The 23191-nt window shown below is 39.6% G+C and overlaps 1 protein-coding gene across 2 annotated transcripts in view; it reads left to right on the forward strand.

The window, feature by feature from the left end:
- Window positions 1-10903: 10903 nt before the first annotated feature.
- The window catches only part of LOC132095461 (collagen alpha-1(XVIII) chain-like), an 83652-nt gene continuing 71364 nt past the window's right edge, over window positions 10904-23191 (forward strand). For both annotated transcript variants that reach the window (XM_059500479.1, XM_059500480.1), the window contains exons 1-2: window positions 10904-11089; window positions 11186-11259. In XM_059500479.1, the coding sequence (XP_059356462.1) occupies window positions 11079-11089; window positions 11186-11259 (85 nt within the window). In that variant the 5' untranslated portion in view covers window positions 10904-11078. The remainder of the gene's footprint in view (window positions 11090-11185; window positions 11260-23191) is intronic.

The raw sequence follows: 23191 nt of genomic DNA on the forward strand, positions 1-23191 counted from the left end.
TGTAAACCAGGTTAAAGAGATGGGTCTTTAATCTAGATTTCAACTGCAAGAGTGTGTCTGCCTCCCGAACAAATGTAGGTAGGTTATTTTTGAATTTAGGCGCTAAATAGGAAAAGGATCTGCCGCCCGCAGTTGATTTTGATATTCTAGGTATTATCAAATTGCCTGAGTTTTGAGAACGCAGCGGACATGGAGGACGATAATTTAACAACAACTTGTGGGAGAAGTGATTGTAAAAAACCAACATGTATCTTACAAAGCTGAACTAAAGTGTATTTCTGAATGAATATACAGTAACACATCATTTAGTAACACCTGCACATTCTTCCTCTTGAGGCACAATGCTCTTGTATCACATTTTTGGGCAATATGTTAATACCTGAAAAGATTCAAGGTAATGAGACCTTTTTTGGAGACTGTTGTCATACATTAAACAGCATAAAGCTTATCCAATCTGAACTTCTTATAGCTACAAGATTTATGCACTTTACCCAACCTGAGGCAAAAGGCCCCTCTTTCTGATTCCACAATCAGATAACAGGATTCTTTCATGAATGTCATTGTTAGCCATTTCCTCACCCATATTACTAAAAGTGTGGCCCTAGATCCATAGTTTAAGGCATACTGTGAATAATAAAAATGCAAGTCTCTTACGTGCAACAAGGCTGCGTTTATTTGATCAAAAATGAAGTAAAAACAGTAGTAGTGTGAAATTGTATTACAATTTAAATAAACAGTTTTCTATTGAAATATATTTTCAAATGTAATTTATTCCTGTGACAGCAAAGCTGAATTTTCAGTAGCCATTACTCCAGGCTTCAGGTTCACATGATCCTTCAGAAATCATTCTAATGATGATTTGTTGCTCAGAAAACATTTATTATTATTAATCTTGAAAAAAGATGTGCTGCTTAGTGTTTGTGCGGAAGCTGAGAACAATTTTCAGGATACTTTGATAAATAGAACTTTTAAAGGAACAGCATTTATTTGAAACAATTTTTGTAAACGTTTTATATTTATTTCAACTAATAAAATGTTTATTTTGAATCATTTTAAATGTCTTCACGGTCACTTTTTACCATTTAATGCATCCTTACTGAAAGTATTCATCTGTTAAAAAACAAAAACTTTCTTACTGACCTCAGTCTTTTAAACATTAGCTTAAGTGTTTCTGCAAATACTAAATGAATACACATTAGTGATGCAACGATTAACCGCGAGCCAGTTGAAAATCGATGTAAATATATGACGATTCAAATCAGCTGAGATGCTAAACAAATCGCGATTCATTTAGGGGGAGGAGTTTTTATGAATGTATGTCTGAGGGGAACTTACTGTCTTTAGAGAAGTTTAGATGGTATTTTTTCTTTTCATCTGGCCTCTGTATAATGCATATTAAAGTTCATAAGTGCAGCGCTGCTTTGTTTACAGCGGTAACCAAGGAAATGCTTTCAGCTCCACCTGCTGGCAGAGAGTGAATCTGCGTCTCGTTCAGCTCCTCTGCTGTTTCTGTTTCCATGCTGATATGTTTATGTGTAGTTTCACAAAATTGAAGTAAAATCATTCTGTTTTTGCTTCAGATTTTGAAATTCTACAATCTAATTTAGATTAAAAAGTGCTCATGTTGTATGTATGTAGCATCTTTGTTTGGATCATGATTAAAAAACAGTGGTTGCCTCTAATTCTAAATGGAAAGAGCACAGACGAAGCCTTATTTTGTTTATATGAAGAGATGTATTTTATTTGTGTTACTTATTTATTTGATTTCGGGCTTGTTTTAAATTTTCAATTTAGTTGTGTTATTTACATTTACATTCTATTTAACTTCTGTCATTTAGCAGATGCTTTTATCCAAAGCTACTTGAAAATGAGGACAATAGAAGCAATCAAATCCAACAAAAGAGCAAATGCTATATTAGTATAGTTTTATAGTGTTATATATCAATTTCACAAAGAAATTTACAGCATTTTGTCAAAGCAATAATAAAAGGACACATTTAATTAATAATTTGTCTTAAATATCATTTTGTAAAAAAAATAATCATGAATCGAATCGAATCGTGAGTTGAGTGAATCGTTACATCCCTAATGCACATACTGTATTGTTAAAAATGTGTCAGCCCAAAAAACAACAACTTTCAAACAATTTTTTTCACTGTTTTGCATCAAGTCCCAACTGTGGCATAACACAACCAATCCAAATTCCTTGAGAACAGAGCAGCATACATGGATCAGTCATCAGCTTGAATGTCATATTAGTGGAATTTGAGTCACTATTCTAAAAGTTTAAATATGAAATCCACTCTTGACAGAAAAAAATCCACAACTAGACCAGACACATTCATCTCTAAACAGAAGAGTCTTTGATAATTGACTATCCCAAATAGAATAAATTCAAAGGGCCTATGTTTGAAACAGAACTGCAGATTATTTCTGCACAACAGCAGCACAATACAAATCAAGAGGGAAATGATTGGAGCTTAGCTGGAGGACATGGATGAGTACAATGAAGCATGTTTTCTGAGAAAAAATTGACAGACAAGATAAGGATGTTCTATCACCGGGTGTAAACCAACTACAACTTGGGTCTTAACAGCTTTTTGACAGGTGGAACAAACTGTAAAACGATCTTGACCCTATTTGTTCTTTGATACACAATAGCTCAGTGTAAAACGCATTTATGTTTGAAATATTTGAAAATTGTTTAGCCTGGAAGCACATGTAGGACTGTGTGTCTTATGGCTTGATTAAGTCAAATATTTTGAACATGAAAAGTTTTTTTATTTTTTATTTAGGAGTCCAACAATGAAAAACCATATGAAAGTGGTTTGATGTAGCATTTTTTCTATTGAGTTCTTCTCATGAGTTGTTTAAAGTGATAACTCTCACATTTTGACAACAATAAAAAGGTTAAATAATGGTTATATATAAAAACAAAAAAACAAAGCACTTATAATTGATTTTGGTTATTGCTATGTAAGGGGTGTCACACGCCTGGACTCATTTTGTGTGTTTTTGCCCCTGTGACCCAGTTTCTGTCTTCCGTGTCTGGTTTGATTAGTTTCCAGGTGTGTCTCTTCATTTCCCCATGTGTTCCATGTCCCTGTTAATTTAGTCATGCCATCCACCTGTGTTTCCCCAATTATCCCTTCTACTTAAGCCTTGTCCTTTCAGTTCTGTTTTGTCGGGTCTACTCGTCTACTCGTTACTAGTTGCTTGTCCACTTGTCCATTTGTTACTTGTCAACTCGTCTAAATGTCAACTTGTCTACTTGTCACCTGTTACTTGCCACTTGCCTCTTGCCACCTGTTATTTACGACTCACCTTGTTTATGTTTTATTTAATAAATCCTTGTTTTGTTTATCCCTCGGCTCCGTGTTCCTTCCAGCAGCATAAGCCGTGACAGAAGACCCGACCTGAAAAAGTTAAAAACTGCGTGTTTTCCCTCCGTTTTGTTTTCCGTTTTTTTTCACAGTCTTTTTTCTTTCCGTAGTGTTTCATGGATCCCCTCTATCGCCCCGAATACCTCCTCCTCCTGCTGGAGCCGGAGGGACTGTCTCTCGAGGACCATACCAGACGGTTTCTCTGGCTAGCTAATGCCACCAGCTACCCGGACCACGCGCTCTGCACCTTTTATCACGCCAGCCTGAACCCTAGGTGCAGAGCGTTGTCACCCGAAGATGGTCCTCGGGAGGATTTCGCCGCATTTATAGAGTGGAATCTGGTGAGAAATGGGTCCCCTCTCACGGTCGGCCCAATGGAGGATCTCGCCAGGTCCACTCTGGACTCAGAGCCCAGCCTACAATCTCCCCACGGTACGAGGCATAAGCCCGAGCCCACCGATGATGGAGAGCCAGAGAGCATCCCGTCAGACCAGGTGCGAGAGCCGGCGACACTGCCCACCACGAGGGAGCGAAATATGGAGCGCCAAATGGGTCAAAATGAGGGGGGTTCCGATTCACCTATGCCAGATCCTCCTGTAAGCCCAGGACGGGCTCCTGATCCTCTGTTAAGCCCAGGACGGGCTCCTGTTCCCCCGTTAAGCCCAGGACGGGCTCCTGTTCCCCCGTTAAGCCCAGGACGGGCTCCTGTTCCCCCGTTAAGCCCAGGACGGGCTCCTGATCTTCCGTTAAGCCCAGGACGGGCTCCTGATCTTCCGTTAAGCCCAGGACGGGCTCCTGATCTTCCGTTAAGCCCAGGACGGGCTCCTGATCTTCCGTTAAGCCCAGGACGGGCTCCTGATCCTCCTGTAAGCCCAGGATGAGCTCCTGATCCTCTGTTAAGCCCAGGAAGGGCTCCTGATTCCCCGTTAAGCCCAGGACGGGCTCCTGTTCCCCCGTTAAGCCCAGGACGGGCTCCTGTTCCCCCGTTAAGCCCAGGACGGGCTCCTGATCTTCCGTTAAGCCCAGGACGGGCTCCTGATCTTCCGTTAAGCCCAGGACGGGCTCCTGATCTTCCGTTAAGCCCAGGACGGGCTCCTGATCTTCCGTTAAGCCCAGGACGGGCTCCTGATCCTCCTGTAAGCCCAGGATGAGCTCCTGATCCTCTGTTAAGCCCAGGAAGGGCTCCTGATTCCCCGTTAAGCCCAGGACGGGCTCCTGTTCCCCCGTTAAGCCCAGGACGGGCTCCTGTTCCCCCGTTAAGCCCAGGACGGGCTCCTGATCTTCCGTTAAGCCCAGGACGGGCTCCTGATCTTCCGTTAAGCCCAGGACGGGCTCCTGATCCTCTGTTAAGCCCAGGAAGGGCTCCTGATTCCCCGTTAAGCCCAGGACGGGCTCCTGTTCCCCCGTTAAGCCCAGGACGGGCTCCTGATCCTCCTGTAAGCCCAGGACGGGCTCCTGATCCTCTGTTAAGCCCAGGAAGGGCTCCTGATCCCCCGTTAAGCCCAGGACGGGCTCCTGATCCCCCGTTAAGCCCAGGACGGGCTCCTGATCCCCCGTTAAGCCCAGGACGGGCTCCTGATCCCCCGTTAAGCCCAGGACGGGCTCCTGATCCCCCGTTAAGCCCAGGACGGGCTCCTGATCCCCCGTTAAGCCCAGGACGGGCTCCTGATCCCCCGTTAAGCCGAGGACGGGCTCCTGAACCCCCGTTAAGCCCAGGACGGGCTCCTGAACCCCCGTTAAGCCCAGGACGGGCTCCTGAACCCCCGTTAAGCCCAGGACGGGCTCCTGAACCCCCGTTAAGCCCAGGACGGGCTCCTGAACCCCCGTTAAGCCCAGGACGGGCTCCTGAACCCCCGTTAAGCCCAGGACGGGCTCCTGATCCTCCTTTAAGCCCAGGACGGGCTCCTGATCCCCCGTTAAGCCCAGGACGGTCTCCTGAACCCCCGTTAAGCCCAGGACGGGCTCCTGATCCTCCGTTAAGCCCAGGACGGGCTCCTGATCCTCCGTTAAGCCCAGGACGGGCTCCTGATCCTCCGTTAAGCCCAGGAAGGGCTCCAGCCCCAGAGCTTACTCCAATGCCTGCTCCTCCAAAATTCCCACCCACTCCTGCCTCCTCCTCCGCTGTCGTCTGCTCGCCCTCAGCCTACCATCATTGTGGTGCGAGCTCAGCGGGACCGCCATCCTCCAGCGACGCCTTGGTCGGCGTCTCCCTCACCTCCGCCTCCAGCCTCTGAGGCCTGGACTCCGCCTCGGCCCGTTGACCCGTCGGCTCCACCATGGCTCCTAGCTCCTTCCTCTCCGCCGTGGCCCGGCAGTCCGCAGGCTCTGCCTGGCTCCCTCGTCCCTCCGGCTCCGCCTTGGTCTGGCGTCGTCCATCCTATGCCTCGGGACTCCACTCCTCCGGCTTCGCCTCATCCCTCCGTCCCTCCGGCTCCGTCAGGCTCCTTCATCCCCTCGGCTACACCTCAGTCCTCGGTCACTCTGGCCTCACCGCGGCCTTCCGGATCCACATCGCCGCGTCAGTCACCAGAGCCATCTGTTCCGCCTAGGACCTCCGGCTCCTCCCCGTCACCCTGGCTCTTCGGCTCTCCGTCTCCGCCTCGGGCTCCTCCTCCACTTGCTCCGTTGCCGTGGGTCGAGTCCCTGGAGTCAGTGACCATTCCTCCTCCATGGCTCCTTCCACAGTCGGCCCCACCTTGGGCCGTTATGGCTGTGGCCTGGGTCCTGCTGGGTACCTCCTGCTTCACATCCTTCCTGGCTCCTCCCTCCGTCATCTCCTCCCTGGCTCCTTCCTCTGTAGTCCCTGTCTGCTGGCCCCCTCCTGGGAGGCTGTCCTCCACCGGAACCTCCTCCCAAGTTCCCACCCACGCCTCCCTTTGTTGTTTCTACGGTGCGAGGACGCACCTACCGGGAGGGGGGAGTACTGTCACACACCTGGACTCATTTTGTGTGTTTTTGCCCCTGTGACCCAGTTTCTGTCTTCCGTGTCTGGTTTGATTAGTTTCCAGGTGTGTCTCTTCATTTCCCCATGTGTTCCATGTCCCTGTTAATTTAGTCATGCCATCCACCTGTGTTTCCCCAATTATCCCTTCTACTTAAGCCTTGTCCTTTCAGTTCTGTTTTGTCGGGTCTACTCGTCTACTCGTTACTAGTTGCTTGTCCACTTGTCCATTTGTTACTTGTCAACTCGTCTAAATGTCTACTTGTCACCTGTTACTTGCCACTTGCCTCTTGCCACCTGTTATTTACGACTCACCTTGTTTATGTTTTATTTAATAAATCCTTGTTTTGTTTATCCCTCTGCTCCGTGTTCCTTCCAGCAGCATAAGCCGTGACAAGGGGATTATACAACATAACTTGATTTTTTTTTTATTGATTCCAGGTGTATGACCAAAGTGTTTAAAACTTGTTCTTTATTCTATTCATTGTACAGGGCTGTGAGTGTTTGACACTTATGTCACTTTGAGAACTAAACTAAAGATTTTTTCCCCCCTTTTACCCATTAAATTTACCATTAATGCCCAGACTGGGAAAGAACAGCTTTTCTTCTCGACTAGTGAACTGTGAAATGACTGTTAATTGTGAAAAATGCTGTCTTGGTTCTAGGAGTTATGTGTGTCTGGTGAAAGGCTGATCTAGTTGTGTATTTGTTTAATTCGGTTATTAGTTACTAGCTCTGTTGATTAGATTACCAACCTTTTTTAAATACATGGCTTCACTCTTTAAACATTGTTTACCTCGATTCTTTCATCTGTGAAGGAAATCTGCTCCTTTAATGTTGGTTGCCAAAAATCTGGTGTTCATATTTTTTTCTAGGTCTAAAGTCCTTCCTGAAATCAAAATTAGTACGTTCCTGACATAGTAAGCATCTTTTTTAGCTTATGGAAACACACTGTGTGATCCAGATGGTCGACTGCGAATAGAAAAAAAGTAAATTGCAACATTTTATATACAATTCTGGCTTTTCTTTTCAAAATTGCTGATATATATATATATATATACTCAGAACTGATAGAGTGTATATATATATATATATATATATGAAGGGTTCAGATGCAAAAGCCTCTAAGTGCCGTCTGAAATTTTCTTCTAAAATTAGTCTTTTTCTCAGGCTCCTATTGTTTATGTTCAGATATTTCACTTTAATGGCAACGAAAATAACCTATTTACACACATTACTTGTTTTTGTTCTATTACCTTTTAACATACTTTTTAGTTTGTTTTTGCTGAGTCTGTTGATTCTACTAAAGGGACTGACATAAACATCATTTATAATGATAAAATGCCAGTTTAAACATAAATCTCTTTAACGTGCCTCTGTCTTACATATGATTATGGTGATAAAATGCTGAATATTTTGCATTTACCTTAATATATACATACTCATATATTTCTCTGCCATGTTCTTAATGCATTCTTTGCTTTTATAGGAATACTAAGCTCATCGGGTCCGCGAACGTGTTTGAACAGCAGCCCACAAACTGCTGATCACAGCTTTAGCTCCAGAGGTAGTGACTGAAATTAACTAGCATCAGACTCCTCTGCGATCCTCCCTCTCCTCCTCACTGAGAGGTTACCCATGGTGCAGAGTGCTCATAATGAGAACATGCTGGAGACGCTTTGATGAGGCGGCCTTACTGCTGTATGCATGCATGCATTTGTGTGCCAGTGGGTGTTTCCGTACGCAAAGGTGTGCGTGTGTGTGTGTGTCTGTTCCTCTTCCTCTCTGGGTGACCCGCTGTTCCCTAGAAAGCTGACCTGACTGGGAAAACAAAAGCTGCACTCTTATTGACCCACTTCACACTGGTGCATAAATCTGATTGGGCGACAGGTTCTTTTACCTCGCACTTGTTGTAAAGAATGTATGGTCTGAGTTCAGCTTGAAAGAAAGCTGAAATATTATGTGATTACCCTTAACAGGGTCTTTGTTTAATCCCATACTATGTCTAGAAGCATGTTTACCCAGAGTGGGCACGAAAGAACATTTGCAATCCCTAAGAATTCGAAGTCTTGCGCTCATTGGACACATCTTATCGGTATTCTGATTTTATGAGTCCATTCTAGCTGACAGCATACCAGACAGTGACAGACATATTTGAGAAGTGATTAACTTTTATGTACGAGAAGCAATCTGCTCACAATGGACTTCGTCTTATCCTTTGCATTGCACAAGCACACTATGTAACCCCAAGTTAAAATTGCACTCTAGGTCATGCTTCTCTCAAGAGCGCCGGTGACAAGTTCATCTGGGAGACAAATTAGGGCTGGAAGCAAAGGAGGAACTCTGTACACATTTGAAATTGTTCCCATTCAGAGACAGGATCAGATTTGTTTGTTTTTTTGTTGACCCCTTTTCTTAATGGCAGTTCGAAATTTTCCTCAGTACAAACAAGGTGATGTCATATTGTTAATGTGCTATCCAAGTTTAACATGCAGAGACAACTGTAGGTAAAGTTTTGTTGGTTATCAAAACATTACTCTGTTTCATCCAACCTGATATGGTGAAATTGACGCAACCAATGGTGTGAGTCTGCAGCAGGACTATACACCTTGGTGACAGGGAGTTGTTTAGGAAACCTTTTTGAAATTGACAATATTTTTGTAAATCACTTTGGTGATGCCGATTCAATTTTGCATCACTAGTCGTAGTCAGCAAACAAAATCTGTTTGGTGAATGAGAGAGACTGCCGTAATTGTTTTTGCATTTTTGTTAGGTGCCACATTGGCGCAGATATTACACACTTATCATTTCATAACAGTGATGCTAGTGATTTACTGTGAATGATCTGTCTGCTAACAGGCTGGCAGTGCTTTGAAATAAAGACTACAAAAGCAACACTCATCTAGCGTCATCAAAGAAATCCATAGTTTTTTCCCCCACACAGGTATCTGCAATCTTGCAGATAAAGCCATATGATTAACAGTAATATTATTTTTTCAACTACATATTTGCTCTGTTTATACAAAATTAGAAGAATAATAACGTTAGTTAATGCACTGTGAACTAACATGAACAAACAATTGGAATTATACTTTTATTAACTAACATTTATGAAGATTATTTAAAATATATAGTGCTCATTGTTAGTTCACAGAAGCTAATACATTTATTGATTTTAGCTAATGTTACCATTTTAGTTCACCTAGGAATTTTAATTTTGTACATTATTTACTTATATATTCTGATGTAAAAGGATATTAAAATAAAAATAATAAAGAAATAAAAAAGAGTCAAGTTCTTAAGAAAACAACTTTTGTTACGTTGAGGTCACGGAAAACATGTTTTACAGTAAATAATGTAATGTAGGCCTACGCTAAATAATGCTAAAAATGCAAACAAAATTCCTGGGTGATTTGGGTTTGTAGCACTTTACAATAAGGTCAAATTTGTTAACATAAGTAAATGCATTAACTAATATTAACTAACTGTGAGCAATAGACTATATATTTCAAAGTATTTGTTAATCTTTAGTGTAAGTGAAAATATTACTGTTTCTGGTTTGTTATTTCCCAGTGCATAATGTTAACACGTTTTAATAATGTAACGTAGTACGGAGCCCCGCACATGACATGCAAGAAAAAATAAATAAATTGTGCGCACGATTTACTAATTCGTTCCCTCAATGTACTAAAACGTGCACAAGATTTACTATTGCGTTCCCTAGATATGCTAAATCGTGCGCACGATTTAGCAAATCGAGGGAACGAATTAGTAAATCGTGCGCACTATTTATAAATCGAGTGAACAAAATAAATAGAGGGAAAGCAATAGTAATCGTGTGCACGTTTTAGTACATTTAGCCTACTATTTTTTCCTGCATGTCATGTGCGGGGCTACGTCGTAACGTTTAAATTAACAGAATAATATTAATAGATGCTGAGCAAGAGAAAAAACAAAATACATGATCCTTAGGGCTTCTGTACTTGAAATGGAAGCTCGGGGCGTCACAGGGGCTTTTTTTTATTGAACAACAAGAACAAAACAAAATATACTGTACATCTACAATGGCATTAGCAGAAGTAGTTAAATGGGCTTCAAGCAAGGCACATATCAATTGAATAAATAATAGTAATAATAGTAATAAAAGTAAAAGAGAGTGAATTAAAAAAGGGGGTCTCTTCATTCCTCTTCTAAGAGACCAAAGTCTCTTATTATTCCTACAAATTTCTGGGCCTTTTCCATTTTCATACATTCCAATGATGGAAAGTAATTACAAATAAAGTCTCTTTTGAATACAGAAAAATAAGGTTTCATCTTCATACATTTGCATTTATGAATGAAATTTTTTTCCCAGAATCAACATTACATTAATTAAAAAATCATTTCTTTTATCATCCAATATCATTGCAAAAATAATGTGTTTCCTGGCAAAAGTGGGCAGTGAATGAAATCTTTGTCTCCAACCAGTAAGACATATTTTCCCAGAAAATATTTGAAAAACGTCATAGGGGCTGGTATAGGTGGGTTGTCCAGTCAGCCCAGGAAAGCTTTAGGACCCAGCGGATTCCCGGTGAACTGTTGGTGCGCCGCTGTCCTCCCGCTCCGTCTCCTTCATCAGTGCGGCTCCCGGATCACTCTCATCAGCTGCTGCTGCACCGGCGCGAGCGCTCTGCTAACTCTAAAGCTGGAAACTGCTCCACCTTCCAACCAGGGTCACATGTAGCTGGCGGTACAGATACGGTTTACAAACTGAAATGGCAAGAAGGTATAAGTGAGAAATGCACTTCACAGAAAAGCTTTTTTGGAGTGTAAATGATAAAGATGGACAAAACAAAAAATCAGCTGTGGTTCATGGTTGCAGGTGTCTCGCGTTTCTGGAGCGGTTCCTCTGCTGCGTGTTCATTGCTCTGTCACCGGCTGCGTCGCAGAGGAGAGGTCAGTACAGTTCCACACGGGACGCGAGATGGACCACAGGCACGTGTGTCCCAAGACTTTTTGGAAAGTCGAGAGATAGGCTACAGACTTTATTTTCTGTAGATCCACAGTAGTAGCTGATCAAAACAGCAGAATGTCAAGCATTAAAAAAATTAAATATCACAATTAATACTTTTTTGTCAATTCAGCATAATATCTATCTAACACATCTTCCTAACTTATGTTTCCCTGGTGCATGTTATCAAAATATGTTTTCTTCAAATTCAGTCTGTTAAATTTCCCTCTTTGCTATGTTATTAGATAAAGACATTTAGCCAAAATGTGCTTCTCCATCCAGTGTCTTTCTCTGATCTTGTGAGCATTAGCTTGGACTTGTTTGATGTTTCTGCTGTGGTTTGTGGGATCTGCACCCTACAGTAGTATTGGAAGTTATGGAGCATTTTCAGATGTGGATCATTCTCCCCTGAGTTCAGCTGCAGACCATTTAATTAGGAAAAAGTCTGTACAGCTGTCATGTGTGGCAGGCCTAAGAAACTGAGAACCTCTTTATAAATATTTGATTGACAGAGATCACTGTTGCTGTCATTACATTATAGAAGGATAACAGACAGACTTGCATCAAAGTTTGTAAGTGTGCCATCTGCATTTTTGATTGAGGCATTCAAATACTTAAGTGTTTCATCTCATATAATAGATACCTTGCAGGTCTGTTTCCCTGGTTGGATTTAAAGATTTATGCGCAGTAGTAAATTCTTGATGTGCCGAATGATTTTTAATACTGTAGGTAAAAGTGTTCTAGTGTTCACTCTTTGACTCCATGTCAAATCCATGTCATCTGTTTTGATAGTAGCTGAGAAAGAGTTGCTCTGTTATTTAAATAATCTGTTTCACTTTGTATAAGAGACTGATATTGTGTTAGGGCTGCCTGAGTCCAGACTGCTTTCTTGCCTCATAGTGGACTTTTCTTTTGTCTTGACATCATTTTGTCGCTCTGTGACTGATAGTGGCCTGAGGCTGCACAGCAGGTAGGAGGAGAACAGCTGTAAAAGGACACCCAACTGGGATATTCAATCACTGAGTGAAATTATGCATTAAAAATCACAGCAAACAAGGGTTCCCACCTGCTGTATATGGATGCCAAAGCGATAGGAGGCAGGAAAGTCCTGTTGAGAGCTCTGCGGTTGCAAGTAACAATATGCTTTTACACAAAACAAAGCTTTCTCCGTGCTCTGATACCTGGAGACCAAATAACCTCCATGACCTGTTCTCTGTGCAGTGCTTTAGTTAGACCAACTTTTTAAGATTAACAAAACCAATTGCATATTTGAAATTGATTGTATGCTATAGTTCTATAAACAAGTTAATACTCTAGCAATAGAAAAAGAAAGGTTTGTATTTTTTTTTCTTTTTGTTATATATTTGGACTTTGGTTGCAAAAGAAAAAGAAAAAGTTTGTATTGTTTTTCTCTTTATATTATATATTTGGACTTTGGTTGCAATAGAAAAATAAAAAGTTTGTATTGTTTTTTCTCTTTTTATTATAAATTTGGACTTGGTGATTCTGACACCTTTTTGATTGCTTTTTCTTTATAATTAGTTACTTTATTACATAAATGTCTCATCTGTTTCTTGTTGGATTGATGATCTAATAGCATTTACATCCCCTTCAGAAAATAGCATCAACTTTGTGTTGCATTTCCATTATGGAATAATTTATTGTTGGAAATTTGTTGAAGAGGTTAAAAGGGTGGATTAAACATGATATGACATGATGACTTTAAATGCAAGTTTTGATGCTAGATTTATGTTACTGTCTAAACATGTTTTGATGACTCCTTTGAACACGCACAGGTAGTAACGTATTTGTTAATCATATTTTAAAATGAACGTAATGCCTCCTTTTTCATGACATGGATAAAACTTAATCATTACAACATAGAAGTCTTTGAGTTTTCATTGACTTTTTACACAGATGATCTATGGTGTGTTTGATGGAAGGGCGTGTTGCATGTGTGAAGCCTGACCTTTTAGCCAGCGGCAACATTCTTGTAGGTGAATGGCAGTGCTTATTTAAAGGAAGAGTTCACCCAGAAATTAATTATTTTGTCACTATTTTCAGATTTACATGCTTTTAATGGTGCTTTTTCTTTTTTCAAGCTTGGCAGTTAGAATCAACATCCACTTTTTTTGTGTGTGAACTGCAACTTGGACATTTTTCCTTTGGTATTACCATTCTTTTAGAAGAAACTAAAAGTGCAGAAGGATGTTCTAAATTCTGTCCTGGTTCAGAAACTCATGTGGTTTCAGTCAATAAACAGATCCACTCATAGCCGAGTCTTTTCCCCACTCAGACTCTAGTGGGGGCCCGTTTCTTTGGCTGTGAATGTGAATGTGAATTGGATTTTTCTTTAACCCACCTCTTCTTTTCAAGAAAAGCAGTGGAGATGGCATTATCCCGTGAGCTAAATGGGCTGTATTTAACCCACTTTGTGAGAATGGGAGCCCCTTAGATCAAGAGATGGCTAAACTGTGTGTGTGTGTGTGTGTGTGTGTGTGGAGGTCAGTGAGTGAGTGAGAGAATGTGTATTTGTGCACTTCTCATGTACCTCATCCGTACAAAGAGTCTGGATTTGCCATTAAACTGGAGGCATTCTGAAATGGTAACAGTTGATGCAGATGATTTGCAATTGTCAAGGAGACTAATAGCTCTCATTTAATTTTTTTTCTACTCTTAAATACGTCCATACACTATGCAATGTTCTCACAACATTATTAAGAAATTAATAGTTCAAGAGTTGCATGGAAGATATAAGCAGTTTGTTTGAATTTAGCTTCATACAAATTAAGATTTTTTGCGAGGAAAAATTCTCTAGATCAGTGGTTCTTAAAAGGTTCTGCTTCAGGATTTTATAATTTTATAATTTTAACAAGCAGTGACCCAACACAAAATTGTGTATCTTCCAAAAGTAAACAAAAATTGTTCAGATACTTGGAATGCACAGAGAATATATTTACTCTTAGATGTCATTCAGCAGTCATCTGGTTATTTTTCATGGTTAATTTGTTTAGTTAGTCAAAATGACCCAGCAATGACCTACATTATATGCAATGAGCCATATCTCACACTTCAACATGAAAAATATATACCAGAGATTAATAGTTCATGTTGTAAGTTTGCCTGCTGTGCTGCCAGTGGCTTTTTGCCTCATAAATTTGAAACCTATGTAGACTACATATGCAATACAGATTGGGACTTCATTGTTTTGAACAGTCTAGCAAAGTTACCTAACACTGCTGTGTTCAAGGCAATTCATTCGATGGGTCAAAATGAGATCTCTTTTTTTTGTTAATTAGACAAGCAGTTATCGTCCAATACATTCAAAATGCCCAAATGACGTCTTATCACTAGTCTCACAGATTTGCTTTAAATAGATGCTTGTTTTGGAGATGTGATACTCCAGTTGCCAGCTAAAAGGGTGGGGACCACACTGATGAATGGGAACTCACTGTGACACATCTGTGTTTTACAGCACAGTGTCGTAATCTATTCACAGTAATAGATGCAAGAACAGAGGGTATTGCTAACATTCAGTGACAGGAATGAGAGCATATGTTTCTTCTTAATGTTTGGGGGTGTTTAAAGGGTGTGCCTTCTAATAGCACGTGTAATGTCCGAGATCTAGGGCAGATGAGGTCAAGAGTGTAGTATTAGTAGCAGGTATGTATGTTACTGTTTGGATTGATACATTTATTTAAAAAATCTAATTTGCTAAAATACAAGTCCATAATTTCTAAGGAGAGAAATATGCACAGATCAAGCAGTGTTTACACGCAGAATCAGTCCAAAACGGTTCTAAACAAATATGTTTATGTTTTTTTTATGCAAGAGGAAAAGAGGGGATTGACTTTTTCATTGGATGAAATGTTATGAAATGAATTATGGACTAAAAATGCATTAATGATGGATTTGTTTCTTACAAACTCAGAACTTTTCATTTCACAAGATTTTAGTTGATGGACTGGAGTCCATTACTTGTGGATTACTGTGACGTTTTTATCAGCTGTTTGAACTCTCATTCTGACGGCACCCATTCACTGCAGAGGATCCATTGGTGAGCAAGTGATGTAATGCTAAATTTCCGCAATTTTCTTATGGCAAAGGAACAAACTCAAATACATCTTGGTGAGTAAATTTGAAGCAACATTTATTTTTTGCTAAACTAGTCCTTTAAGCAACTTTTATTTTATTTTTTTGTCAGCTGGGTCGCCATTTAAACTGTTTTTTTTTTAAATTTATTGGGTCACAAAGTTGGATTTGTTCTTTGTTTGCTTGGGACAATGAGCTATCAGCTGTTCCACAAGTGGATTTGTGTCCTCTCAATAAAAGCAGGTGTGCGCTGTGGCTATTCATGAGGTCGAAGCTTAAAGGTCTCTCATTTTGGTCCAGTTCCATAAATGCAGCTCTGCCTAAATGATATCTTTCAGAGACAATTAGGTCTATTCTAAGTGTTGATTTAGTGATCTTCAAAGCTTTTTGAGCTTTAAACCACAATTCTAGAAGATATTTGCATACATGTACTACCGGCTCATACCACAAGATATTTTGCTTTTATCTGAATTTGCTGCAGCATGTCCTCTCCCTTTTCAGGGTGAGGCTGTTAGCGCTAGCAGCTGTTGTTTGTATTTTTTTGTGTGTGTGTAGCGTCTGTCCTTGGTGTCTGAACCTCTTGCTCTCACATGAAGCTTTAGCAAATCAGTGCCAAAAACCAATAGGAAATCCATAATTACAGCTCTTGTGTCATGAAAGAACGATTTGTAATACTCTTTATGGCCTGCACCCTACTATCATCATGGCTAATAGGCCACAGAGCGGCCCCTGAGTGCTCCTGAAGTCCTTCCTGCCCAGGTTGAAACCCTTACTTTTTCCGCTCCCTTCACCTGTAATTGTGGCAGCAGTTTACCTCTATGGCGTTATTTGACAAATGACAGGCCAATGGGTTCTGTACACATCTCACATTCACATTCTCACTCAAAAATACACCTGTGGTTTAAAGGCGTTAAAAGCAAATGGGAAAAGTTGACTTTTTGTGAAATTGCATTATGCAGACATAGATGTGTGTAGTTTTATTGTAAGGTGAATTGTGTAATAATAGATGATAGATTGACTTCCTGTTTGGGTTTTACGGTTAGTGTCTTGCTTTTGCAGCTGCTGTTGAAGAAGATTGTGTTGATAAGGAGGGGTAGACGGGTGGGGATGGGGAGACTGCATGTTGTCTTTATTACTGTCTGTTGTCATCGGTGTAAATTTGTACTTCAGTGGATCTGAGGTGCATAGGAGAGATTTGTGGCCTGTCACTTGTGAGCCAGGAAGAATGATGCTTGGTAGATGTCTCATCCATTATTTAATGTAACTTTCTTAATAATAATAAAAAATTTTTTTAGAAATGAAAACTTTTATTCAGGAAATTATATATATTATTATATATATATATATATATAAAATACATATTTAGAATGAATGTTATTCTTTTGAACTTTCTATTCATCAGAGAATATTGGAAACATAGTGCTTACAAAAATATACATAGTTTTTAACATTGATAAAAAAAATTACAATAAAATAAAAAATCATTTCTTACATATTAGAATCAGCATATTATGATGATTTCTGAAGAGTCATGTGACACGAAGACTGAATAGAAATTGGTTACTGAAAATTTTTGTTTTTGCTATATTTTTGAACAAATGCAGCCTTGGTGAGCCTAAGAAACATCACAAAATATCTTAAAATATTTGAAAATGCTGTATAAATGATTAAAATAGAACAATATAATGGATATAGTCATTTATATATTATATTTATTTATTATATTTACACTTTATAGAACTGTCAAATTGAGTCTGATTCTACAATTTTTTTTTAAATGGGTAATTAACAAAGCTTATATGCACTCTTCTTATGTATCTAAATATACTCATTTTTAATTTTCTGTCTTCTAAATGACAGCTGGCACACGAGTACTGTTTTGAATAATTGTTCTCTATAAGAATTATTATGTGTAATTGCAGTAGATGAGGGCTGAACTTGTTTTATCTCGCCTGTAAGCACTGATTTAGTGAGAATTTTTTGGCATGCAGACATCTTATTATTTTCATATTGCGATTATTGCTTAAAAAAAAAACTCCGTATTTTTCAGCCTTTTGATTTTTAATTGCTTTTGTAATTGCTTTGATTATTAATTGGTTAATTTTATTCATCCAACAAAATTATGTTAAATGAAGCATGCATATATCACACAACCACACAACATATTTTTTCCAGTAGGAGATAATTAAAATATGATTGCATAGTCATCTCGACAGTAGATCTTGACAACTGGTCAGTAACGAGGGGCTGCCAATAGGAAAATGGTTTCGATGCCTACGAAGGTGTAGATTTGTCAGGCACAAAGCATTATTTGGCACTTGTGGGAGAAGTAAGATCCCCTTACCTGGCACTTTATACTCCCACCAGCTTAAGAAGTGTTTACATGTCCCAAGTAACAGTCTGCTGAACGCAGGGCTGCAGGAAACCAGATACAACATCCCACGAAATCCATACCATTGCCTTTATTCTCATGAATGAAGGTGGGATTTGAATGACCACCACTGTACACCACACAAGACTATTAGGGCAAAGGCCAGTGAACTGATACCTTCAGTCGCTCCGAGCAATTCAGGGTCTATTGCTGCTCCATATGTTCTTGATATGGGTTGTCTTTTCTTTTTGTAGATTCTGTGTTTTTGAAATAGGTTTTTAATGCTGTTCACTCTTTGATGTAGCATTTAAAAGATGACGTTTGGAATTCCCTCCTTTCATTCATTCTCTCAACTGCAGTGTCCATGAACACTTCTCTTGTTTCACCCCACATAAATCTTTCTCCCCAATAGTGTGAAAGACGTCCATCCCCTGGGCAGGGGAGATTATCATCGAGAGCAGTGGGCTTGAGAACAAAACACAGATTTGCGGAGGTCCTTTACCCAAGTCTGTCTCTCTTGAGAGTTCTGGGAACGGGGGGTTGAGGTCAGATATGGGAGACGGTATCATTCATGCTCTTTAGTTGTCAAGGGATGAATGCAATGAGACTTAACACTCTAAAGGCCCTCTTGAGGCAGGTGCAAAAACCCTGTTTTCAATAGCAACACCTTATTCTATAGGAGCTCACATGAAATGGCATTAAAGGATCCTTCTCACTGCTAGTGCAGCTCTCTTCTTTGATTTGACAGCTAGAGGCGTGTTAAGACATGCTGGGATAGAACAAACATTGTGCCGTGACCATTTCCTCCCCCTCTCTGATTTCATGAGTGGTGAGTCAGGGGTGTGTGGATTTTACTTGGATGTATGTTTATTTTGAAAGGACGTTGCTTTATTTGAAGACTTGAGGGAATTAAAAGGATAGTTCAACAAAAATTCAAATTCTCATGTCGTTCCAGACCTAAGAACAGAAGCATCATAATCCATCACCATTTTCACCTCCAATGAAGACCAGTTGATTCTGAGAATTGAGAAGAACAGAAGCAGGAAAAGAAGTGATCTTGTATGTTTTAATGCTCCGACTTTATCTGACCAGCACCAAATCCAACAAGTAGAGTTATACCAAACTGCTTCACTACAACATCCCATAAACATTTCCTCTTATCTCTTATTTGTGAAGACAAACCCTTAAACACACAGTGAGAAGACTAAACAACAATGAATTAAAAAAAAATTCGGACTATAGGTCGCACCTGAGTATAAGTCGCATCAGTCCAAAAATACGCCATGACGAGTAAAAAAAACATATATAAGTCACACTGGACTATAAGTCGCATTTATTTAGAACCAAGAACCAAGAGAAAATATTACCGTCTACAGCCGCGAGAGGGCACTCTATGTTTTCAGTGGTAGACTACAGGAGCACTGCGCAGTAGAGTCCTGCACGGGTTCGGGTACGACGGGTGACCCACAAATTTGGCTGAAACGGGTGAAAAATATCCAACTGTGTCGGATACGGGTGCGGGTCGGGTCGGACACAGGGGAAACACGGGTCTAAACACGGGTTCAAAACAGTCACGTGCAAATGTAAAAATAGGCCTACGTTCCACTTTTAAAAAATCACAACCACGCGAATGACTGCATGAGTCATTAGTTAACAGACGTAAAAGATCAGCCAGCTGTTTTTTTTCACGTTGTTTTTGTTTTCCGTTTATATATATATATGTATATATACAGCTCAACTAACGCGATCGTTATAAAGGTTTTTAAACAACACTTGCATGTATTTGACAATCGGAATATCAGATATTTCATTCCATAGCTAACACATTTGTGAACACAAAAAATCTTTGACTTTTAAGTAGCAAAATATTTTTTAGTAATTCTGTCAATTACACTAAGGTTATTACATTGTCTGCTATATATTTGCTTCTTATTTATTAAATACGGGCAATTAATTGATAAAACATTGATCAAAATTAAGATAAAATGTATAAAAAACGAATATCTTTTAAAAAGTTTTCCATAAAACAAAACTTAATGAAATCATGTTTTACCAAAAACAGCGCCATAGTAGGGCGCCTGCGCCTCTGCCTCGCGAGTGGATGATAGCCCTGAAGATGCCTAGCAATGATATACCTTTAGTGGTAGCAGGACCAGCCATACTATGAAAAAAAGTGCGACTTATAGTCCGGAAAATATGGTATATAAATGGCTTAAATGATTATAACAATTTATGATATATGTTTTACATAGATATTTTGTAACATCATAAATTTAATTTGATCAGTTTAATGCATCCTTGTTGAATAAATATTTTTATTTATTTATTTATTTATTTTGCCCAAAATCTTAAAGACCACTAAACTTTAAATAATAGCGTGTATATATTGTATGACCTCACAAAACTTTTATATTGTTAGTTTATTAAGCTTCCGTCCCCATTGTAAATGCAAAGAGAAGAGCATGGAAAATGGTCTTCATGTTTCCTTCTGTGTTCTGCAGAACAAAACAAAAAGAAAGTCAAATGGGTTTGTAAATGTTAAATTTACTTTACTTTACCTTTACGAATTGGCATTGGCAAGTATTGGCATCTAATTTGCTAAGTATAAACAGACTGCATGGGCTGGAAGTTCTAAGTTTTCACATTTTTTTGTTAATTGCTTGGGCTTGTATCAGCACAAAAGCCAAAGCATCACTTTGCTCAGCATGTTCAGAGACCGCAACTGTCCTTTCTCTGAGCTGGAACCGAAACAATGAAGGAAGTCCTCTATTCTTCTCTGTAATGTAGGCCAGATGGCACAGTGCCATGCTTTGAGACATTCACAAAAAGGGAAGGGAATTAAACCAATTGTGGGGTAGTTAGAACGTTTAGAGAGCAAAGAAGGATTTGCCAGTCCATTCTTTTACAAAGCATCAACATATCCACACAAAAAGTGAGGGAGGGCCATCATTCTGGACGAGTCAACTGTTGACTCTCTTGTTACAGGGTTTTTGGCTGAAATTTACCAAGCTGCTTTGCTGTACAGTAACTTGGTGGAGTTCATTGAAATGCTTCAGGTTTATAATGCCTTTATGCACCAGTTACACCGGCTACGTTTCTGCATGCTTGAAAATTACAGTTCAGATAACGGGTTGCATGAAAGTTGACATTTTCCATTGTCCCAATAAATAAGTTGGAGAAATAGATTTTCTTTTTTTTTCTACTCCATTGCAGCATAATACAATCTTTGGCACAGTTTTTCCCTGTGTTCTGGAATTTTATGTCACTGATGTCGATTTTGTCCTTACTTTTTCTGCTATCCCTTTTGTGAACTAAAATGCTGTGTAAAGTGAGACCCTGGGCACAATACTGTTTCTTTGGATTTGCTGATTTATTTGTATGGACTACAGTGAAGAACTGCTTTGAGTTACTGATGGGCTCCAAAGTTAGGATTGAGAATGAATCATTTTCTGGCTGTTTGGATCAGTTAATGTTTCTTAAACATCTGCATTCATCCTCTGATGTGGACAGGACACAGTTGTAAACTATTTTTACACAGTTACCTGATTCTAGGGTTCCATGTCAAATGTTATTGTTTTAGATGCGATATGAGTTTGCTATCTGAATTGAATGTAAAAGATAAATAGATGCATCTTGCTTTTGCATAATTTTTGCAGATTGCATGCACTAAGAAATATACATTTAGCTCAATTTGTGACTAAATGACTTCTGATAATTCTTATAGTTATTAAATTGGTATCTCATTTACTCTTTGAGCAAAATGTTGTATGTTTTTCATATGCAACTTGAAATATCCAAACATGACGGTACTGTGTTGTTTAATGTTTGTGAGTTAATAAGGGAAGGGCGTTTTCCGCAAATATCACATTCGAATTTTTGAGCTCACAAAAAAACGAATATTCGAATATTCGTTTATTTAAATTAAGTTTAATGAGACAGACGTTACTTTTCATCAACATTTATTGTTTCCGTCATTTTGAACAAGCTTACACACAATAAGCTTGAACATTACACATCGTGTTTTGTAGCTGAAAACCTTTAACAATGCGTGCAAACAAACAAAAGTACAGATTAAAAGCAAAAAAAAAAAAGTGAACAAAGAAAAAACGTAAAGCAGCCTGCAGCAATTAGGCTATTATAGAACGTAGCCTACACTTAACTTTGAAACTGTCAGCAAATCTTTTTTGCTTTTTTTCTGTTGTTTTACATGTTCTTGTTAAGAAACACAGGCATGTAAACATGATCGGGGGAAAGTCGGCTCCTTAGTCTGTTAACAATAAGGCCGGCCACGGAGAAAACGCGCTCTGACGGCACAGACGTTGTCGGGACTCACAAATAACGGTGTGCTAAGCGAATAAGTTTTGTGAAGCACTTCATGTTTTCATTTCACCACTGAATGAGATCCTCATCTGGTGGATGAAGCAAGAACTGTTCCCACTCATCTCGGCTGGACTCTCTGTAATCATCGCTGAAGAACTGGCTCAGCCTTCTCCGACGAGTGGGCATTGCATCCTCTTCATCGTTGGTGGCGGCAGCTGCATCCGCACCACTCGCATCAAGGAAAATGTTCTGATAATATTCAAAAAAAGGTTTTTTTTCTTTCTTCTCTCATGTTTTCATCGAGAAACCTGAAATGTTTGTGCCGAGGGTCTAGGGCAGACGCGAGAAGAGGAGGTCCGTTTTTTCCAGGCACGTCCGCACCGCATCGAGTTAAAAACTTTTTAGAATGCCGCAAGCGCACCGCGGGTCATGTGACAAGAACTAAACATTCAGCTTCATCCTTTCCCTTAACAACGTTGAAAGATCAGCCAAGATGAAGGAACAGCTGATCATTGCTGTATATGGATTGCCATTTTGAAATAAATTTAGTAGCCAGCTACTGAAAGCGATTTTTTTATGCTGCAAATCCATTTATCCTTTGCTGAAATTTCCGCGTCTTCATGGAGAGAGCGCGTCATTGTTGTTTAGCAACGGCAGACACCTCAGGAGCACTTCTGCCCGAGCCCTTTGGAAAGAAGGAGAAGGCGCGATATGTGAACGGCCTCTTATTCATTCATTAATTATTTTTTGCTTGCATACATCTTCAAATATGGCGTGGAGAATCACAGAAAGTGACCAAATTAGGTTTTATTGTGAACTTTTTTCTTTTTTTTTTTTGCGAAATTCGAATATCATTTTTATTTATCGAATAATTAGAGCAGAACGAATGTTCGACTATCCGTGCACACCCCTAGAGTTAATGTTCATATTACAATGTGAATTTAAAGATCCGTATTCAGAACAGTGCTTTCTTGTAAAAACAGAAACATACAGTTGAGGTCAAAAGTTTACATCCCCTTTCAGAATCTGCTAAATGTGAATTATTTTACAAAAATAAGAGGAATCATACAAAATGCATGTTATTATTTATTTAG

Source organism: Carassius carassius, chromosome 19, assembly GCF_963082965.1.
Source record: "Carassius carassius chromosome 19, fCarCar2.1, whole genome shotgun sequence".
Lineage (NCBI taxonomy): Eukaryota > Metazoa > Chordata > Actinopteri > Cypriniformes > Cyprinidae > Carassius > Carassius carassius.